General features: G+C 56.3%; 2 protein-coding genes across 6 annotated transcripts in view; both read right to left on the bottom strand.

The window, feature by feature from the left end:
• The window catches only part of BRD1 (bromodomain containing 1), a 68479-nt gene that overhangs the window by 20705 nt on the left and 33660 nt on the right, over nt 1–14114 (bottom strand). For all 4 annotated transcript variants that reach the window (XM_049884694.1, XM_049884693.1, XM_049884696.1 and 1 more), the window contains 4 exons: nt 9212–9343; nt 8657–8785; nt 7877–8189; nt 4367–4630 (listed from right to left, as the gene is read on the bottom strand). In XM_049884694.1, the coding sequence (XP_049740651.1) occupies nt 4367–4630; nt 7877–8189; nt 8657–8785; nt 9212–9343 (838 nt within the window). The remainder of the gene's footprint in view (nt 1–4366; nt 4631–7876; nt 8190–8656; nt 8786–9211; nt 9344–14114) is intronic.
• Nucleotides 10839–13981, bottom strand: LOC126076185 (homeobox protein ESX1-like). 2 transcript variants are annotated; one of them, XM_049884723.1, is made up of 3 exons: nt 11631–13981; nt 11351–11574; nt 10839–11294 (listed from the first exon to the last, which is right to left on the bottom strand). In XM_049884723.1, exons 1-3 carry the CDS (start codon nt 11953–11955, stop codon nt 10878–10880), a joined length of 966 nt encoding a protein of 321 aa, XP_049740680.1. In that variant the 5' UTR covers nt 11956–13981; the 3' UTR covers nt 10839–10877. The 2 variants fall into 2 exon arrangements, with proteins under 2 accessions (XP_049740680.1, XP_049740681.1); XM_049884724.1 differs by having other exon boundaries at nt 11351–13981.

Here is a 14114-nt window from a genome sequence, read left to right on the forward strand (position 1 = left end):
ACAACACGCCTGCGCCTCTACCGGCCAATCACGCCCCTGCTGGCTCCCACAAGACCCCCAGGATTGCCCATCACACCTGCAGGAAGGGCTGGCCCGGCTCACCCACCCCTCAGCCAGCCAGGGGGAGCTCTGCTTTCGAAAACACTTTTATAAGCTCGAGAGCTATCGACAATCATGTTATTATTAACTACATGTGGAAAACTGTAAAATAAATTTTATGAGACCTGAACATAAAGGAGTCTCAAAATTTGTAAATTTAAAAATCTTTCATTATCCTGCAATTTCCTCCATCAGAACTTATCACCCACAGAAGAGCACCCAGTTTCCACGAGGTGGTTACACCCAGCAGGAACCTGGTCTGACCAGGCTACTCTGAGGACCGACATGAAACAGCTTTGGGAAACCACAGTATGGCCTATCTGGAGCCATCTAACCTGGGGCCAGACTCCCTGAGCCTGGTCCTCGTTTGGGGAACCTCCACGTACGTGGAGAGGTGACACTCACAGGCTGGCACCACACCGGTGGCAGATCTGAGGCAGCACTGTCCCCTTCCTGCCATGTTCCCGCACACCCTGCCCGTCACTGCACGGAGCTGGTGGGGCTCGGGCTGCACTGAGCGACTCAGGCCCAGTCACAGAGACTGGCTCGGACGTTCACGAGGGCCACCAGCCATGGTGGATCAAACGCTGCTCAGTCGCTCTCACCCCAACAACATTTCCTTCCTCAGGATTCTGATTCCCGATGCATCAACTGAAACCCAGCTCTCCATAAAAAAAGATTACAAATCTGAGTTCCTAATTATTCCCACAAGGCTTATCAAACTTACTTTGCCAACTGCAGTATCAAATTCCAATTGTAACTGAGCCCTCACCCAGCCTGTGCTCACAATCACAGTCACCACGAGAAGCGCTACCTGACAAAACAACTCGACCTGAAGCCCTAAGCAGCCAGCACGCAAGGCAGCAACGAAGTCTGCAGTGCTGACGCTGGCAGGCCTGACCCACACCCACGGCCCCCACTACAGAGACAGCTGCCCTAAAAGTGAGCTCCAGGATACATGAAGAGGACCCCTGCCCCTGTTGAGACCCCAGGGTCCTGACCTCCAGGTACCCTCTCCCAAGGGAGGCTCCCCCACGGCATCTCTAAGTCACTCAGGAACACCTCCTTCCACCTCCTCCTTTTTCCTTCCAGATGCTCTCGTAAATATCACTAAATCACAATTAAGTGAGACTGCATATTTGACATTAGGGAATTACTACTTTTTTTTAGGTGTACTGTTAATATTGGGCTCCTTAGAAGCAAAGTGGCGAGACTACGTCTCACATACTTTCAACATGTTAGCAGGAAGGATCGGTCTGTAGAGAAGGACATCATGCTTGGTGAAGTAGAGGGTCAGTGAAAGAGGGGAAGACCCTCAATGAGATGGACTGACACGGTGGCTCCAAGAATGGGTTCAAGCATAGCAACAACTGTGAGGATGGCGCCGGACCGGGCAGTGTTTTTGTTCTGTTGCGCCTAAGTTTGCTATGTGTCAGAACTGACTCAACGGCACCTAACAACAACAGCAACTTTGCAGTCATGTTTAAGAAGAAAGCAGCCTTATCTTTTAGAAGTACACCATGAGGCACTCTGTTAAGTACCTGATGCCTGGTTTTTGTCCCATGAGAAGCTCACAACACGACTGAAAGCCAAGCATGCATGCTCTGCCCTGCCCTGCAGCTTCCCTTTCTTCCTCAGCAGCTCCGAGTCCCACAGCGCCCGGCTTTTCAGAGGCAAGCGCAGACCTGCCGCCTCACCTCAATGGCACTTTCGGGCTGCTTTCTGCTCTTCATCCACCTCTCCATCAGCTATCAGGAGGTGGCCCTGTTCCTGTCAGCCACTGTTAAGAGCAGCGTCACGTCCAACCTCAGCTCACATCTCACTCTGTGCTTCCTTGTCACACAGCTGGCACCATGGCCACAAGGTTGCTTCCCTCTGGCGCCTGGAGGGGAGGGACTGCCTCGCTGCTCTGCCCTGGGGAGGGGCCGTGCCTGGACAGACACCTACACAGAGAGGCCCCTGATGACAGCAACTGGCCTGCCCACAACATTCCAGCTCACTCTTGTTGGGGCCAAAGGACTAGCCGACTAGCCGGGCCTATGGCAGAGGAGATGCTGTGCAGACAGGGGCGTGAGGAGAGGCCACTCCTGGGGTGGAGCCACGTGATGGCACCGTCCCGGGGACCCACCAGGGCACTCAGAGGCCACCGACTGTTGGGTGAGCAGGTCCTGGCTGGGCTAGCCGCCAAAGGCTCCTATGACTCGGGGCTCCTCAGAAAACCACAGGGCCCGACACGCGCAGCAGACATCACCTGCTGGCAAGACCAGGCGACAGACGTCTCCTATGAAGAATGAAGTCCTTCCCCTACGATATGGACCTACTGTAGTTCCTAGCACCCAAGAGAAGTTCTGGTGTGCAGACGGTGATGACAGTAGCCTAGATGAAGGCAGCATGAGGCTGAAACAAAAACTACATAAGGTGAGTGAGGAAAACGGCAGATCGAAACTCTCCTTTTCTTAAGAGAAAAACTCGAGGTTCCAGTTCTGGTTTCTGCCAGTTGCCTGGTGCAACAGCCAACAAAAAGCACAATGGGAACGGCTGTACGAGATTCAGAGGACACGGCCGCCAACTGGGCGGTTGCGGCTCCCCCACAGCACACGGCCATTCCAGGGCCGACGTGGGCCAGGCTGTGTTGTACTTGTTGACAGAGACGTCCCGCAACAGAGCGAAGTTAAAAAAGGGGGTAAACTACATGAGAATTGTGTGTGTGCGTCTTTAATGTCTGTGGTATTTTCACTTGGAGACGCAGGGGGAAAAAGAAGATTATAAACCAAACTGCTAACAGCTGTGGTAGGAGGGGTCTTATTCTACTTTACACTTTTGTGTAAAAAAGTTTTTGAATAAAAATTCTGTATTGACTCTAAAATTAAAAGCAAACAGAGCAAAACAGCATGGAAATAGTTTTCTACCAACTTCTACATGCTCAAACAACTTAGTCTTGAATTTTCCCCAAAGCCTCACATCACAACCAAATATAAGGTTGAGGAACGGGAGTCCCAAGAGGGTGCACTCAAACAATGACTTGTTTAAAACCAGCCGCTGCCATGCCCAACGCTGCACGTGTACAGGTTTCACTTGTTTTTCTATCGAGTAGACAAGCCCTTCTACTATCCTGACTTCCCATCAATGAAAGAATGCTTCCCTGATGCCTGCCTGCCTGCCTGCCTGCCAAAGACAGGTCGTTACCTATCTAGTGGGACATGCGAGGCATGGGAGGACTGCGCGCTGCCGTGTGTAGACACTGCGCAGTGGACGCCACGTGTGGATGAGCACCGGGCACTCGGCTTCCCCTAACCTGAGCCTGGGAAACAATCGACCTCTCAACCTCTCAAGCCCAGAGAGGAAGTCACTTGACATAAAACGCTGCATTTGACAATCCAGTGCTTAACCCTTTCAAGACCCTAGTACGTTCTCCTTTAGAATTTTTTTTTGATACTATGTGTTTTCAGTAACAGAAGGCATGCTCAATCAAGGAGCCATTCTGAATTTATGCCATGAAATGAGGATTTTGATACACATTTTGTGGGGTGCATATGTCCCCAAAAGTTTAAGTTTATACATATTATTTTTTGGGAAACATATGTCCCCCGAAACATTAAAGGTCTCATACATAAATGGTGCCTTCCATTTGGTTACACTGGGCACCTCTGGTTTTCCAAATATGACCTCCTAAAAAAGAAAAAATCCAAACCTACCAGGGCTCCCTAACTACTATATGCTTAGGATTATCTAGCTGTACAAACACCAAAAGTGTGACCCTACTGCAGGTCCTGAACACACTGCCTCACACCTCAGCCTCCTACCTCAGTGAATTTCCTCCAAAGAATGTCTTTCATTTTCTACCGTTACACAGCCCCCATGGAGGGCAGCAAATGCTTTTAGTGGGCAAAGTAGCCCCCAAAGAAACCTGAGAGCCCCAGAATGTTTGTGGGCAGTTTCTGTCCCAAGAAGCATTAAAGTGTTAATTACATGGTTCTTCCTCAATTTAGTAAATACCAAAAAAATTACTCTTATCATACAACTCTCGCTTCGTTAACCCTGAGTTTCGCCTTACTGTTCAACACTGTAGGATCTAAATCGGTCTCTCTAGTTTCCCAGGCCCTTGTTGAGGACAAACGATCCCATGCCCGGAGCCTAGTGAACCCCGGAACGCCACCCTGCAGCACAGGCGGCCATGCACACCATCTCTAAAGGGTCGGCGTCAGGCCAGCGGGACCAGCGCTCCACGCTGAGTGCCCTGCGCGGCCAGCGGCACTGCTCGGCTTACCTGCATCCCCCGCCTCCTGCTCCAATGGAGCCCCGTCCTCTTCGAAGCTTCCAATACCTGACTCCGCGGGCCGCGGGGGCTGGCTAGGCTGCTGACTCAGCTTGTTCCGCAGAAGAGCAATTTCCTTTTTTAGCAATTTTGCTCGTTTACTTCTCGACCCACTGGACTTCATCGAGCAGGTCAGGTCCAGTTTGTCCAACAGTTCCCTTAGCTGGTCCTCCAGGGCCATGTGCACACGGTTGGCCGGGTTCAGTAACCTGTCCACTGAAGCCAAACAAGACGCTGACATTACCCCTCAGCTCTAGGTGCCACCCTTCTACACAGAGAAAACGTCATCAGTCCAGCCACTGCCTCGAAGCTTTCGCCCAAGCCTGCCAGCATGGTGGCTGTGACAGGGAGAGAAGTCTCATCTGTAGGGACTGTGGTGCCTCTCTGGGCCTGTGGGCACTGCCACGAGGGGACCCTCTCCAGCTCAGGGCACGCAGCCTCCAGCCCCCACCTACAGAGTGCCCCCAACAGCCCTCTGAGACACCTCCAGGACACGACCCTCTGAGGGGCTCCACTGTCCCACATGAGGACATACAACACAGACCTCTGGGTGGGCGCACAGAGCCCACGACCCCCACCCACAGACCGGCTAGACTGGCTCTGCACATGGGAAGGGTCCAGGAGTACATCCTGAGGGACCACGTCTGACCCGAAGGTATCACGCTGAGATCACCGTGCAGTCTGGTGCACGGTTCAACGTCAGATGTGCTTACTACAAAAATCCACAAACTTCAACCTCCACAACCACCACCATTTATAAAGCACAAGTTACTTTGTACAAGTATATGGTTAAGAACAAATCACTCTCAAGATATCTCAGATAAACTGGGAACACGAGACGGTGTGAAAGATGAAAACTGGTTAGATGCTGCTCAGAAACAGGTGCGCACCTTCCTTCAGAAATGTTTGTTAGGAGCATCAGTACAAGGTGATGAAAATGCTGAAAACGCCCCCGACTTGTGTCTACAGCATCACTTCTCACGGCAGCTACGCAAGGAGCGGGGCCTGAGGACGAGGCTGTGTGGAGGGGGCAGCTAGGCTGAGCGAAACAGCAGTGCTTGGCTCAGGAATCCCCCCGCAAGACTCCACTGACTGGCAGTGGAGAGGCTACTGCCATGTCATGCTTGGTCAACACCCATGGCACAAGGGCCACCACAGCAGGCTCCAGGCCAAGTGGTCCAGGGAGGTGAAGCACCCAAGCTTTCCACCAAGAGGGAGCAGGCATGAAAGCTGCATCCCTCAGAACAGCGGCACTCACCCCTGCTCCATGTGAACGTGGCCCTCACACCCCACACTCAGAGGGACACTGTGAATGTGGACCCCACAACCCGCATACAGCAGGGCAGTCCAGCCTCGCGTGAACGTGGACTTCACACCCCACACGCGGCAGTGGGGCTGGGCCTCACATGAACATGGACTTCACACCCCACAAGCAGCAGGGCAGCTGGGCCTCACATGAACATGGACTTCACACCCTGCATGCAGAGGGGTGGCCTGGCCCCATGTGGACATGGATGTGGACTTTACACCCTAGCACACAGGCAGGGCAGCCGGCTCCTAAAGATCAGGTTTCCATGGGTACGCAGATCCGTGAACAGACCACGACAGGGTGTGTCTGGTGGGCCTTGAAAGACCACGTCACCACCACGGGGATCCTAGCAGAGGGAGGAGTCCAGGAGGGCTGGGGACCCCCAGGTCCTTTCTCACTCAAGGACACAGTTCACACAGCTCTCTGCATCTGTGCAGGCAACATGCCAAGGGCATCACACCAAAGGCAGTGCCAACAGCCCTCTGTGCTGCTGAATCTAGGGCTTGGCTGACTGCCCTCCTTACTGGAAGGCCCCTTAGCACAAGTCCCTGCAAGGCCGTCTCTAGTCTGTAACCCCAGAACCAGCTGCGTAACACTCACCACTCTCCACTGTGTCCTAAGGGAGCCCCAAGGGGCCTGATGCAGCAGAGCTGTGTCTGCAGGAGCTGCCTGTGTGTGGAGCTGTGCAAGCAGGACCTGCGTGCGCAGAGCTGAGTGTGTTCAGATACGTGTGCAAAAACTGCGTGTGCGTGGGAGCTGCATGTTCAGAAATACGTGTGCAGGAACTGCGTGTGCAGGAGCTGGGTGCCCGGGAGCTGCGTGTGCAGGGGCTGCATGTGCAGGGGCTACATGTGTAGGAGCTGCGTGCCCAGGAGCTGCGTGCGCAGGAACTGCGTGTGCACGGGAGCTGCGTGTGCAGGAGCTGCGTGTGCAGGAGCTGCGTATGCAGGAACTGCATGTGTGGAGCTGGGTGCGTGGGAGCCACGTGTGCGGGAGCCCACGGCAGAACGCAAACACACGGCAAGGCAATGGGGAGTAGCACAAGCAGTGTCTGGTCACATGGCGAGATGGTAACACTGGACGCGCTGGCTTAAACAAGACACGCCACTGGACTAAACCAAAAGCAGTTTCCTGAATAAACTGAACGCTTTGAAGGCCTGGGTAGCAGGGGTGGGGCTTTGGGAACCATGGTTTCAAGGGACGTCTAGATCAACTGGCATAATAAAATCTATTAAGAAAACATTCTGCATCCCACTGTGGAGAGTGGCATCTGGGGTCTTAAACACTAGCAAGCAGCTATCTAAGATGCATCAATTGGTCTCAACCCACCTGGAGCAAAAGAAAATGAAGAACACCAAAGACACAAGGTAATTATAACCCAAGAGACAGAAAGGGCCACATAAACCAGACATCAGCCTGAGACCAGATGAACTAGATGGTGTCTGCCTACAACTGATAACTGCCCTGACAGGGAACACAACAAAGAACCCCTGAGGGAGCAGGAGAGCAGTGGGATGCAGACCTCAAATTCTCTTAAAAAGACCAGACTTAATGGTCTGACTGAAACTAGAAGGACCCCGGAGGTCCTGGTCCCCAGACCTTCTGTTAGCCCAAGACAGGAACCATTCCCAATGCCAAATCTTCAGACAGGGATTGGACTGGACTATAGGATAGAAAATGATACTGGTGAGGAGTGAGCTTCTTGGTTCAAGTAGACACATGAGACTATGTGGGCAGCTCCTGCCTGGAGGGGAGACAGGAGGGCAGAGGGGGTCAGAAGCTGGCTGAATGAACATGGGGATACAGGGTGGAGAGAAGGAGTGTGCTGTCTCATTAGGGGCAGAACAACTAGGAGTATACAGCAAGATGTATATAAATTTTTGTATGAGAGACTGACTTGATTTGTAAACTTTCACTTAAAGCACAATAAAAACTAAAAAATAAAAAAACAAGACGTGCCTTTAGAACTACCTCCCCCTTCTCACGTCTTAAAGAAGGTGACCTGGAAAGTTTAAGTCACAGGTGTGGTTCGCACTCTAGTTCTACCAGATGATGCCAACACAGAACTGACAGCATAGACACCAGGTCCAGGCTGTGGGAGTGGCCCAGGAGCCACTGGCCTAAGTCCAGCCCTCCCTCAGCCCACTGCTTACCATCCTCCCAGGAGAAGGGCCGCGGGGGCACCGCTGGGGGCCGCTCGGGTAGGTGCATCCCGGTGGCCTCCTCGAAGCCAACGCTCTCCACGTGGCGCCGCGTCTGCCGCAGAACCACGCCTCCCTGATCGCGCAGCCTCACTGCGGCTCTATAAAATACGGTGTCCTTGGCATTGTACTTCATGCAGTTATCTACAATGAGATTAAAATCCTCCTCAAACTCAGTGAGGGTTCTATACCCTTGAGCTTCTAACCGTTTCCTCATTGTGGCAAAGTCCATGGGGTGCGTGATGTGATCCAAGTAATCTGGCACCTAGTTTTAGAGAGAAAAATAACAATTTACAAACCAAGAAAAGAACCTTATTGCTTCTACATAACCAATGAGCCCATCATAATTAACAACCCATGTGCATGCACACGTATCATGCATGTACACACAAGCACATGTACACAACGCACACACATGCACACAGTACACAGCACACATTCACATGGCACACAAGCAGCAGTACTCAGACCAGGTGCGCTGCTCCCAGGGGGCCCCCTTGACTCGTGATCTTAACTGAGCATGGTGCTGGGGGTTGGTCTGCTCAGACACCCACCAACCGCTAAGAGGTCTTTTCTAAGTAGGAGCTTTTACCTACTTCACTCCCACAACTTCGCAATGAAATGTACCTACGGGTAAGGGTACATCCATCTAGTGGAACGTTTACGAGCTTATGGAGCAACTTGCCCAGACCCACACCCGGGAAGGGCCCCGTGGGCCTGCACCACACGCACCTCCTTCAGACTCACGGGCTGCGCGAATATCCGCGCGGGGTCCTTCTCCTGTAGCTGGTCCAGCACCGAGCGCAGCAGCACTGTGAACGGGGTCAGCCGCAGCTCCATGGCCCTCTGCTCCACCTTCACCTGGGCACGGCACATGCGGCATCAACCTCTGCAGCTGCCCAGGGGCATCAGAGCCATGTGCAGCTCCAGCCCTTGGCACTGTTACACGTGCCACAGCCAAGGAGGGCATCATTTAAACACTGCACACACTTGTCTCGGCCATATGGAGGTACAGCCTCCTGCAGGGCGCAGACGCACTAACCCCACTCCAATCCTGAGGAAACTGAGGCACAGCACACCGTGGCTTGGGCTCCTGTGCCCCAGCACCACACCCACCACATGCCCCGATCAGGTGGCCTGACATGTGGGACCCTACCCTGCTACCTCGCCCGCCTGCCCCCAGGCCCCACCCCGTGCAAGGCGGGCGGTCACCAAGCCTCCCCAGGAGGGGCTGCGAGGCTCACGCGGGGCAGACACCGGGGCAGACACGTCTGAGGGGCAGCTCACCTGCTCGCGCTTCAGCTTCTCGCGCTTGCGCATGAGCTCGATGAGCAGGCGCGCCCGCTCCAGGTCATGCCGTAGCCGCTGCCAGTACTTGAGCTTCTCCTTCGCAGCTTTCATCTCTTCATCGTTTTCTCTCTGAGAAAGTCAACCAGAAGCTTCCATCGGGGGTCTGCATGGGACTCAGGCCCCTCCTGGACGAGACCCTGGTGGGCAGGGGGAGCCAGGCTACCAGACAGCACACAGGGTCCAGGCAGCGCGCCCTGGAGAAGACAGCCGCACAGCATCTGGAGACCGGCCAGAGCTCGACCAAGTTGCCGACCGCAGGTGGCCTCAAAGAAACTCCACCGGAGAGGGGGATACAGCGAGAGTGTGACAGTGTCAGTGCTGGGACAGCAGGGACGTGGGGCCTGCACCCCATGAGCTGTAAATTAGACATGCCCCACCTCACCCATGCCCACCTGCTTGGAGGCCTGGGCACCCCAAAGCCTCCAGGCACTCTTGAGATGCCAGCACTGAGGTGAATGCACAAAAGTCAACAACACGCCCACACCAAGCCCCTCTGTCGACCTGTCCTCCTTGCACATCTGTACCTCCACCTGTGCCACAGTGGGAGCTGGGGGGGACGCTGGCACTGGCCCAGCCCCTCGTGTCAGCAGCTCTGCCCCAAACACTTCCCGTTCCGTCCCGATGCCGCCTCTGCAGCCACACGCTGAGCACCGGCTCCAGAGACCCGCAGCGCCAGAGATGTGGCCAGCGTACCAGCCTCCTGGATACATGTCCGTTACGAGCACTGTGGACTCTATCTCTACATCCCACTCGTGTCTGGGACCCCGCACCCATTTCAACACTACACGGTTAGGATCGAAGCACCTGCACGTCTCTGGGGGACAGAAGGACACAAGCACGTGAAGGAGGAGCTGTCCCCCTCAGCCCTCCTCCCTCAGCTCTGCTGCAGGAGGACCTTCCTGAAACACGGAGCTATACCCTCACGAGCCTGCCAGTAATAACACGTACACGCACTCACAGCAGACATATGTACACGTGCGCACACACATACACATGCACACATATGCACATGCACTCATGAATACATACATAGCACATACAACACACGCATATGCACATACATAAGTACACATGAATGCACACACCATCCACAGCACACATGCACTCATATGCGTGAACACGTGCATGCATACATGCACACAGCACACATACAAATCATATACATGCACACTCCTACACACATACGCACACGCACACTCCTACACACCTATGCACACTCCTACACACGTACACACGCACGCGCACGCACACTCCTACACACGTACACACACGCACACTCCTACATACGTACACGCGCACGCACTCCTACACACGTACACACGCACGCGCACGCACACTCCTATACACATACACACGCATGCACGCTCATGTACACACACACGCCCCCACCCCTACCTGCCCCAGGTGAGCCACTTGTCATCAGTTTCTAGAACACCCTCCTCCAGGCCCCGATCTTCTTCTGGACTGCCCCACCACTCAGCACACCACCTGTCCAACAAGACGGTGCTAAAACTGTGAACCCCACCCAAGCAGTGTCCCACCCCCACAGGGCGTGGGCTCCCTCTCTGTGCCCAGCGCTTCCCACCCATACAGTCCCTACCCATCATGAGAAGACCCTCCTGATGGTGAGGGTGGCACAGTCCAAAGCCCACATGCTAGGATGTGCATACAGCACTGCAGGGTCTGCAGGCCTCGTGGCCAAGTCACTGACCAGGGCGGCACTGGGGGATGGGCAGCAAGGCAGGCACCTGCAGGCTGAGGGGCTCCAGGGCAGCACCAGGGGGACAGACAGCGAGGTGGGAGCCTGCGGGCTGAGGGGCTCCAGGGCAGCACCAGGGGGACAGACAGCGAGGTGGGAGCCTGCGGGCTGAGGGGCTCCAGGGCAGCACCAGGGGGACAGACAGCGAGGTGGGAGCCTGCGGGCTGAGGGGCTCCAGGGCGGCACCAGGGGGACAGACAGCGAGGTGGGAGCCTGCGGGCTGAGGGGCTCCAGGGCGGCACCAGGGGGACAGACAGCGAGGTGGGAGCCTACGGGGTGAGGGGCTCCAGGGCGGCACCAGGGGGACAGACAGCGAGGTGGGAGCCTGCGGGCTGAGGGGCTCCAGGGCGGCACCAGGGGGACAGACAGCGAGGTGGGAGCCTGCGGGCTGAGGGGCTCCAGGGCGGCACCAGGGGGACAGACAGCGAGGTGGGAGCCTGCGGGCTGAGGGGCTCCAGGGCGGCACCAGGGGGACAGACAGCGAGGTGGGAGCCTGCGGGCTGAGGGGCTCCAGGGCGGCACCAGGGGGACAGACAGCGAGGTGGGAGCCTGCGGGCTGGGGGGCTCCAGGGCGGCACCAGGGGGACAGACAGCGAGGTGGGAGCCTGCGGGCTGAGGGGCTCCAGGGCGGCACCAGGGGGACAGACAGCGAGGTGGGAGCCTGCGGGGTGAGGTGCTCCAGGGCAGCACCAGGGGGACAGACAGCAAGGTGGGAAGCCTGCAGGCTGAGGGGCTCCAGAGCAGCGAGGCGGGAGCCTGTGGGCTGCAGGGCTCTGGGGCAGCAGGGTGGTCTAGCCAGGTGTAGCATGGGCACAGTCCCCAGGAAGGCCCAGCCTCCAGGTCCCCAGAGCACGGACCCTGACCTTCCTTTAGCATGATTTATAATTCCTTGCCACAGATACAGGGTTATTAGAAACATCATCCATATAAACAAAGTCAGCAAATAAATAAAAAGTGGATTGACAAGCCCAAATTCCCCCTAGAGTACATGTGAAAATCACCCGGCCTACTGGTTTGAAGTGGATACTTCTGAACACATCGATCCAAAGGTACGTGTGAAGTGGAGGGAGCTGGGAATTGCTGACAAGCCCTTTCATCCTGTCTGTGATGCTCAGCAACGCAGCCAGGACCAGAGCCCACTCAGGTCCCCGAGGGCCAGCGTGGGGCCCACCCTGCACCTCCACACCTCATCTGCTTAAAAGTATCCATGTGCCCTCGCTCTGCTCTCCCATAGCCCTTCCTAGGAAAACCAGCTCTGGAAACTCCGGGAAGTAGAATGGAGTAGAAGTCATTTCTAGTGTCAAAACCAAAGAAAATTAGACCACATGTGAAACCATGCTGACCTCGGTCTGAAATGGTGACCACTGCAGAAGAGGGCACACACAGGGACAAAGCAAAGTAGGCCGCCAATGCCACTCCCCAAGAGAAAAGCCTGGCCACGCCCACTCACCTGGGGGACAGACAAGCTCTGGGACAGGGCAGGAAGAGCCAAACTCACCCACTCTGGTCAGGTTGGAAAGCCCACACCAGGCATGCCTGCACAGACACTCCCAGGGGCCCCCAAAATCAGGACACACAGGGGTGCCCCATCTCTTTACAGGCTCCCAGACAGCCACGTCTGGGCAGCCAGCCCGCCAGCCCTGGAATGGGGGCGGGGGTCCTGGGGCCTGGGACTCCTGCTGCTGAATCCAGTACTCCCAAAGGAGGTGGAGGGCTGGCGCTCTCCTCAGGGACACAGAAGAGCAGCAGCGACAAGCAGGTGATAGGCGCCAACTGGTGTGCCTCTGAGAAGAGCCCCACCTGTGGCTGGGGTGCTCACGGACAGGGGGGCGGCCAGGGTGACCTGAGGCTGGGGCACTCACAGGGATGGCGACCAGGGTGACATGAGGCTGGGGATGCTGCAGGCGGGGAGATCAGGGTGACCTGAGGCTAGGTGGGGGTGCTCATGGTGGGGGGGAGGTGGGAACCAGGGTGACCTGAGCCTAGGAGTGCTCACGGGGGGAAACAGGGTGACCTGAGGCTGGGGATGCCCATGGGTTGGGGAGGAGGACCAGGGCAACCTGAGGCTGGGGGCGCTCGTGGCGGGGGGGCAAGGACCAGGGCGACCTGAGGCTGGGGGTGCTCACAGGGAGGGGTAGGAACCAGGGTGACCTGAGCCTGGGGGTGCTCACGGGGGCGGGGGGATGGGAACCAGGGTGACCTGAGGCTGGGGGTGCTCGAGAGGGAGAAGCACAAGGACTGGGCGGAGGGGGCACAAGGACCAGGTGACTAATGCGAAAGATGGTTGTGAGCACCAGGAAGGCCTGCCTGTGCTGCACATGGTTTATAAACGGCTGACCAGTCCCATCAAACCAACACGGTAGCATATATGGTCCCTGCAGGGTGGGGGAGCTGCTCCCTGATGGGGGCAGTAGGCGTGCAAGGTGGAGAGGCTGGTGTGAGAAAACACCGCTGCCCCACCTGCCACGGCACGTCAACCTCACCACAGGAGACATCTCAGGGCATCTGATGCATGCAAACCTCTCCGGCTCCATGGCTCTAACTCTCTCCTGAGACTCCACACCTGCCTGTCTGCACCCTTCACAGCTTCACTGTGAAACCCACACGACAGCTGCAGCGGCATGAGCACCTCCACGCGGCCCAGCACATAGCAGGGTCCCAGGTCACCGAGTGCAAACTCGCCTCCCTCCTAACACCCACTGGCTGAACCCCCTGCCCCAAGGGGGGAGAACCATGTAACATGCACGGAAAGCATGTCTTTACCCAGCATAGTGCAGGGGTGGTGAGCAGTCAGGCAGCCTGGCTCAGCATCCAGCCGACTCCATGCAGGATGCCTGGGGCCTCCCACAACCGCCTATGCCCCGGGCGCAGTCCTCTCCCCACTCCTGCTCTCCCTGTGTCCTCCTCTAGACCCCGCCACCCTCAGCCAGCACACAGAGCTACACTGACCGGCCTGGCTCCCACTGTTCCACCGACCCACCACCCAGCCCCCCACACTTGGGCCCATCACGGTCACCGTGCCCCCCCGACACCCCCACAATCCGCCAACACCACTGCAGGCGGCACATCAGCATCCCCAGC

This window comes from Elephas maximus, chromosome 4, assembly GCF_024166365.1.
Source record: "Elephas maximus indicus isolate mEleMax1 chromosome 4, mEleMax1 primary haplotype, whole genome shotgun sequence".
NCBI classification, from domain to species: domain Eukaryota; kingdom Metazoa; phylum Chordata; class Mammalia; order Proboscidea; family Elephantidae; genus Elephas; species Elephas maximus.

Bases quoted from the DNA above. Each gene is read 5' to 3' on its own strand.
- LOC126076185 (XM_049884723.1), bottom strand. From the start codon at position 11,955: ATGATGTTTCTAATAACCCTGTATCTGTGGCAAGGAATTATAAATCAT. The intron at 11,575-11,630 runs CTCGCTGTCTGT...GCAGGCTCCCAC, and splicing joins CTCAGCCCGCAGGCTCCCAC to CTCGCTGTCTGTCCCCCTGG. The intron at 11,295-11,350 runs CTCGCTGTCTGT...GTAGGCTCCCAC, and splicing joins CTCAGCCCGCAGGCTCCCAC to CTCGCTGTCTGTCCCCCTGG.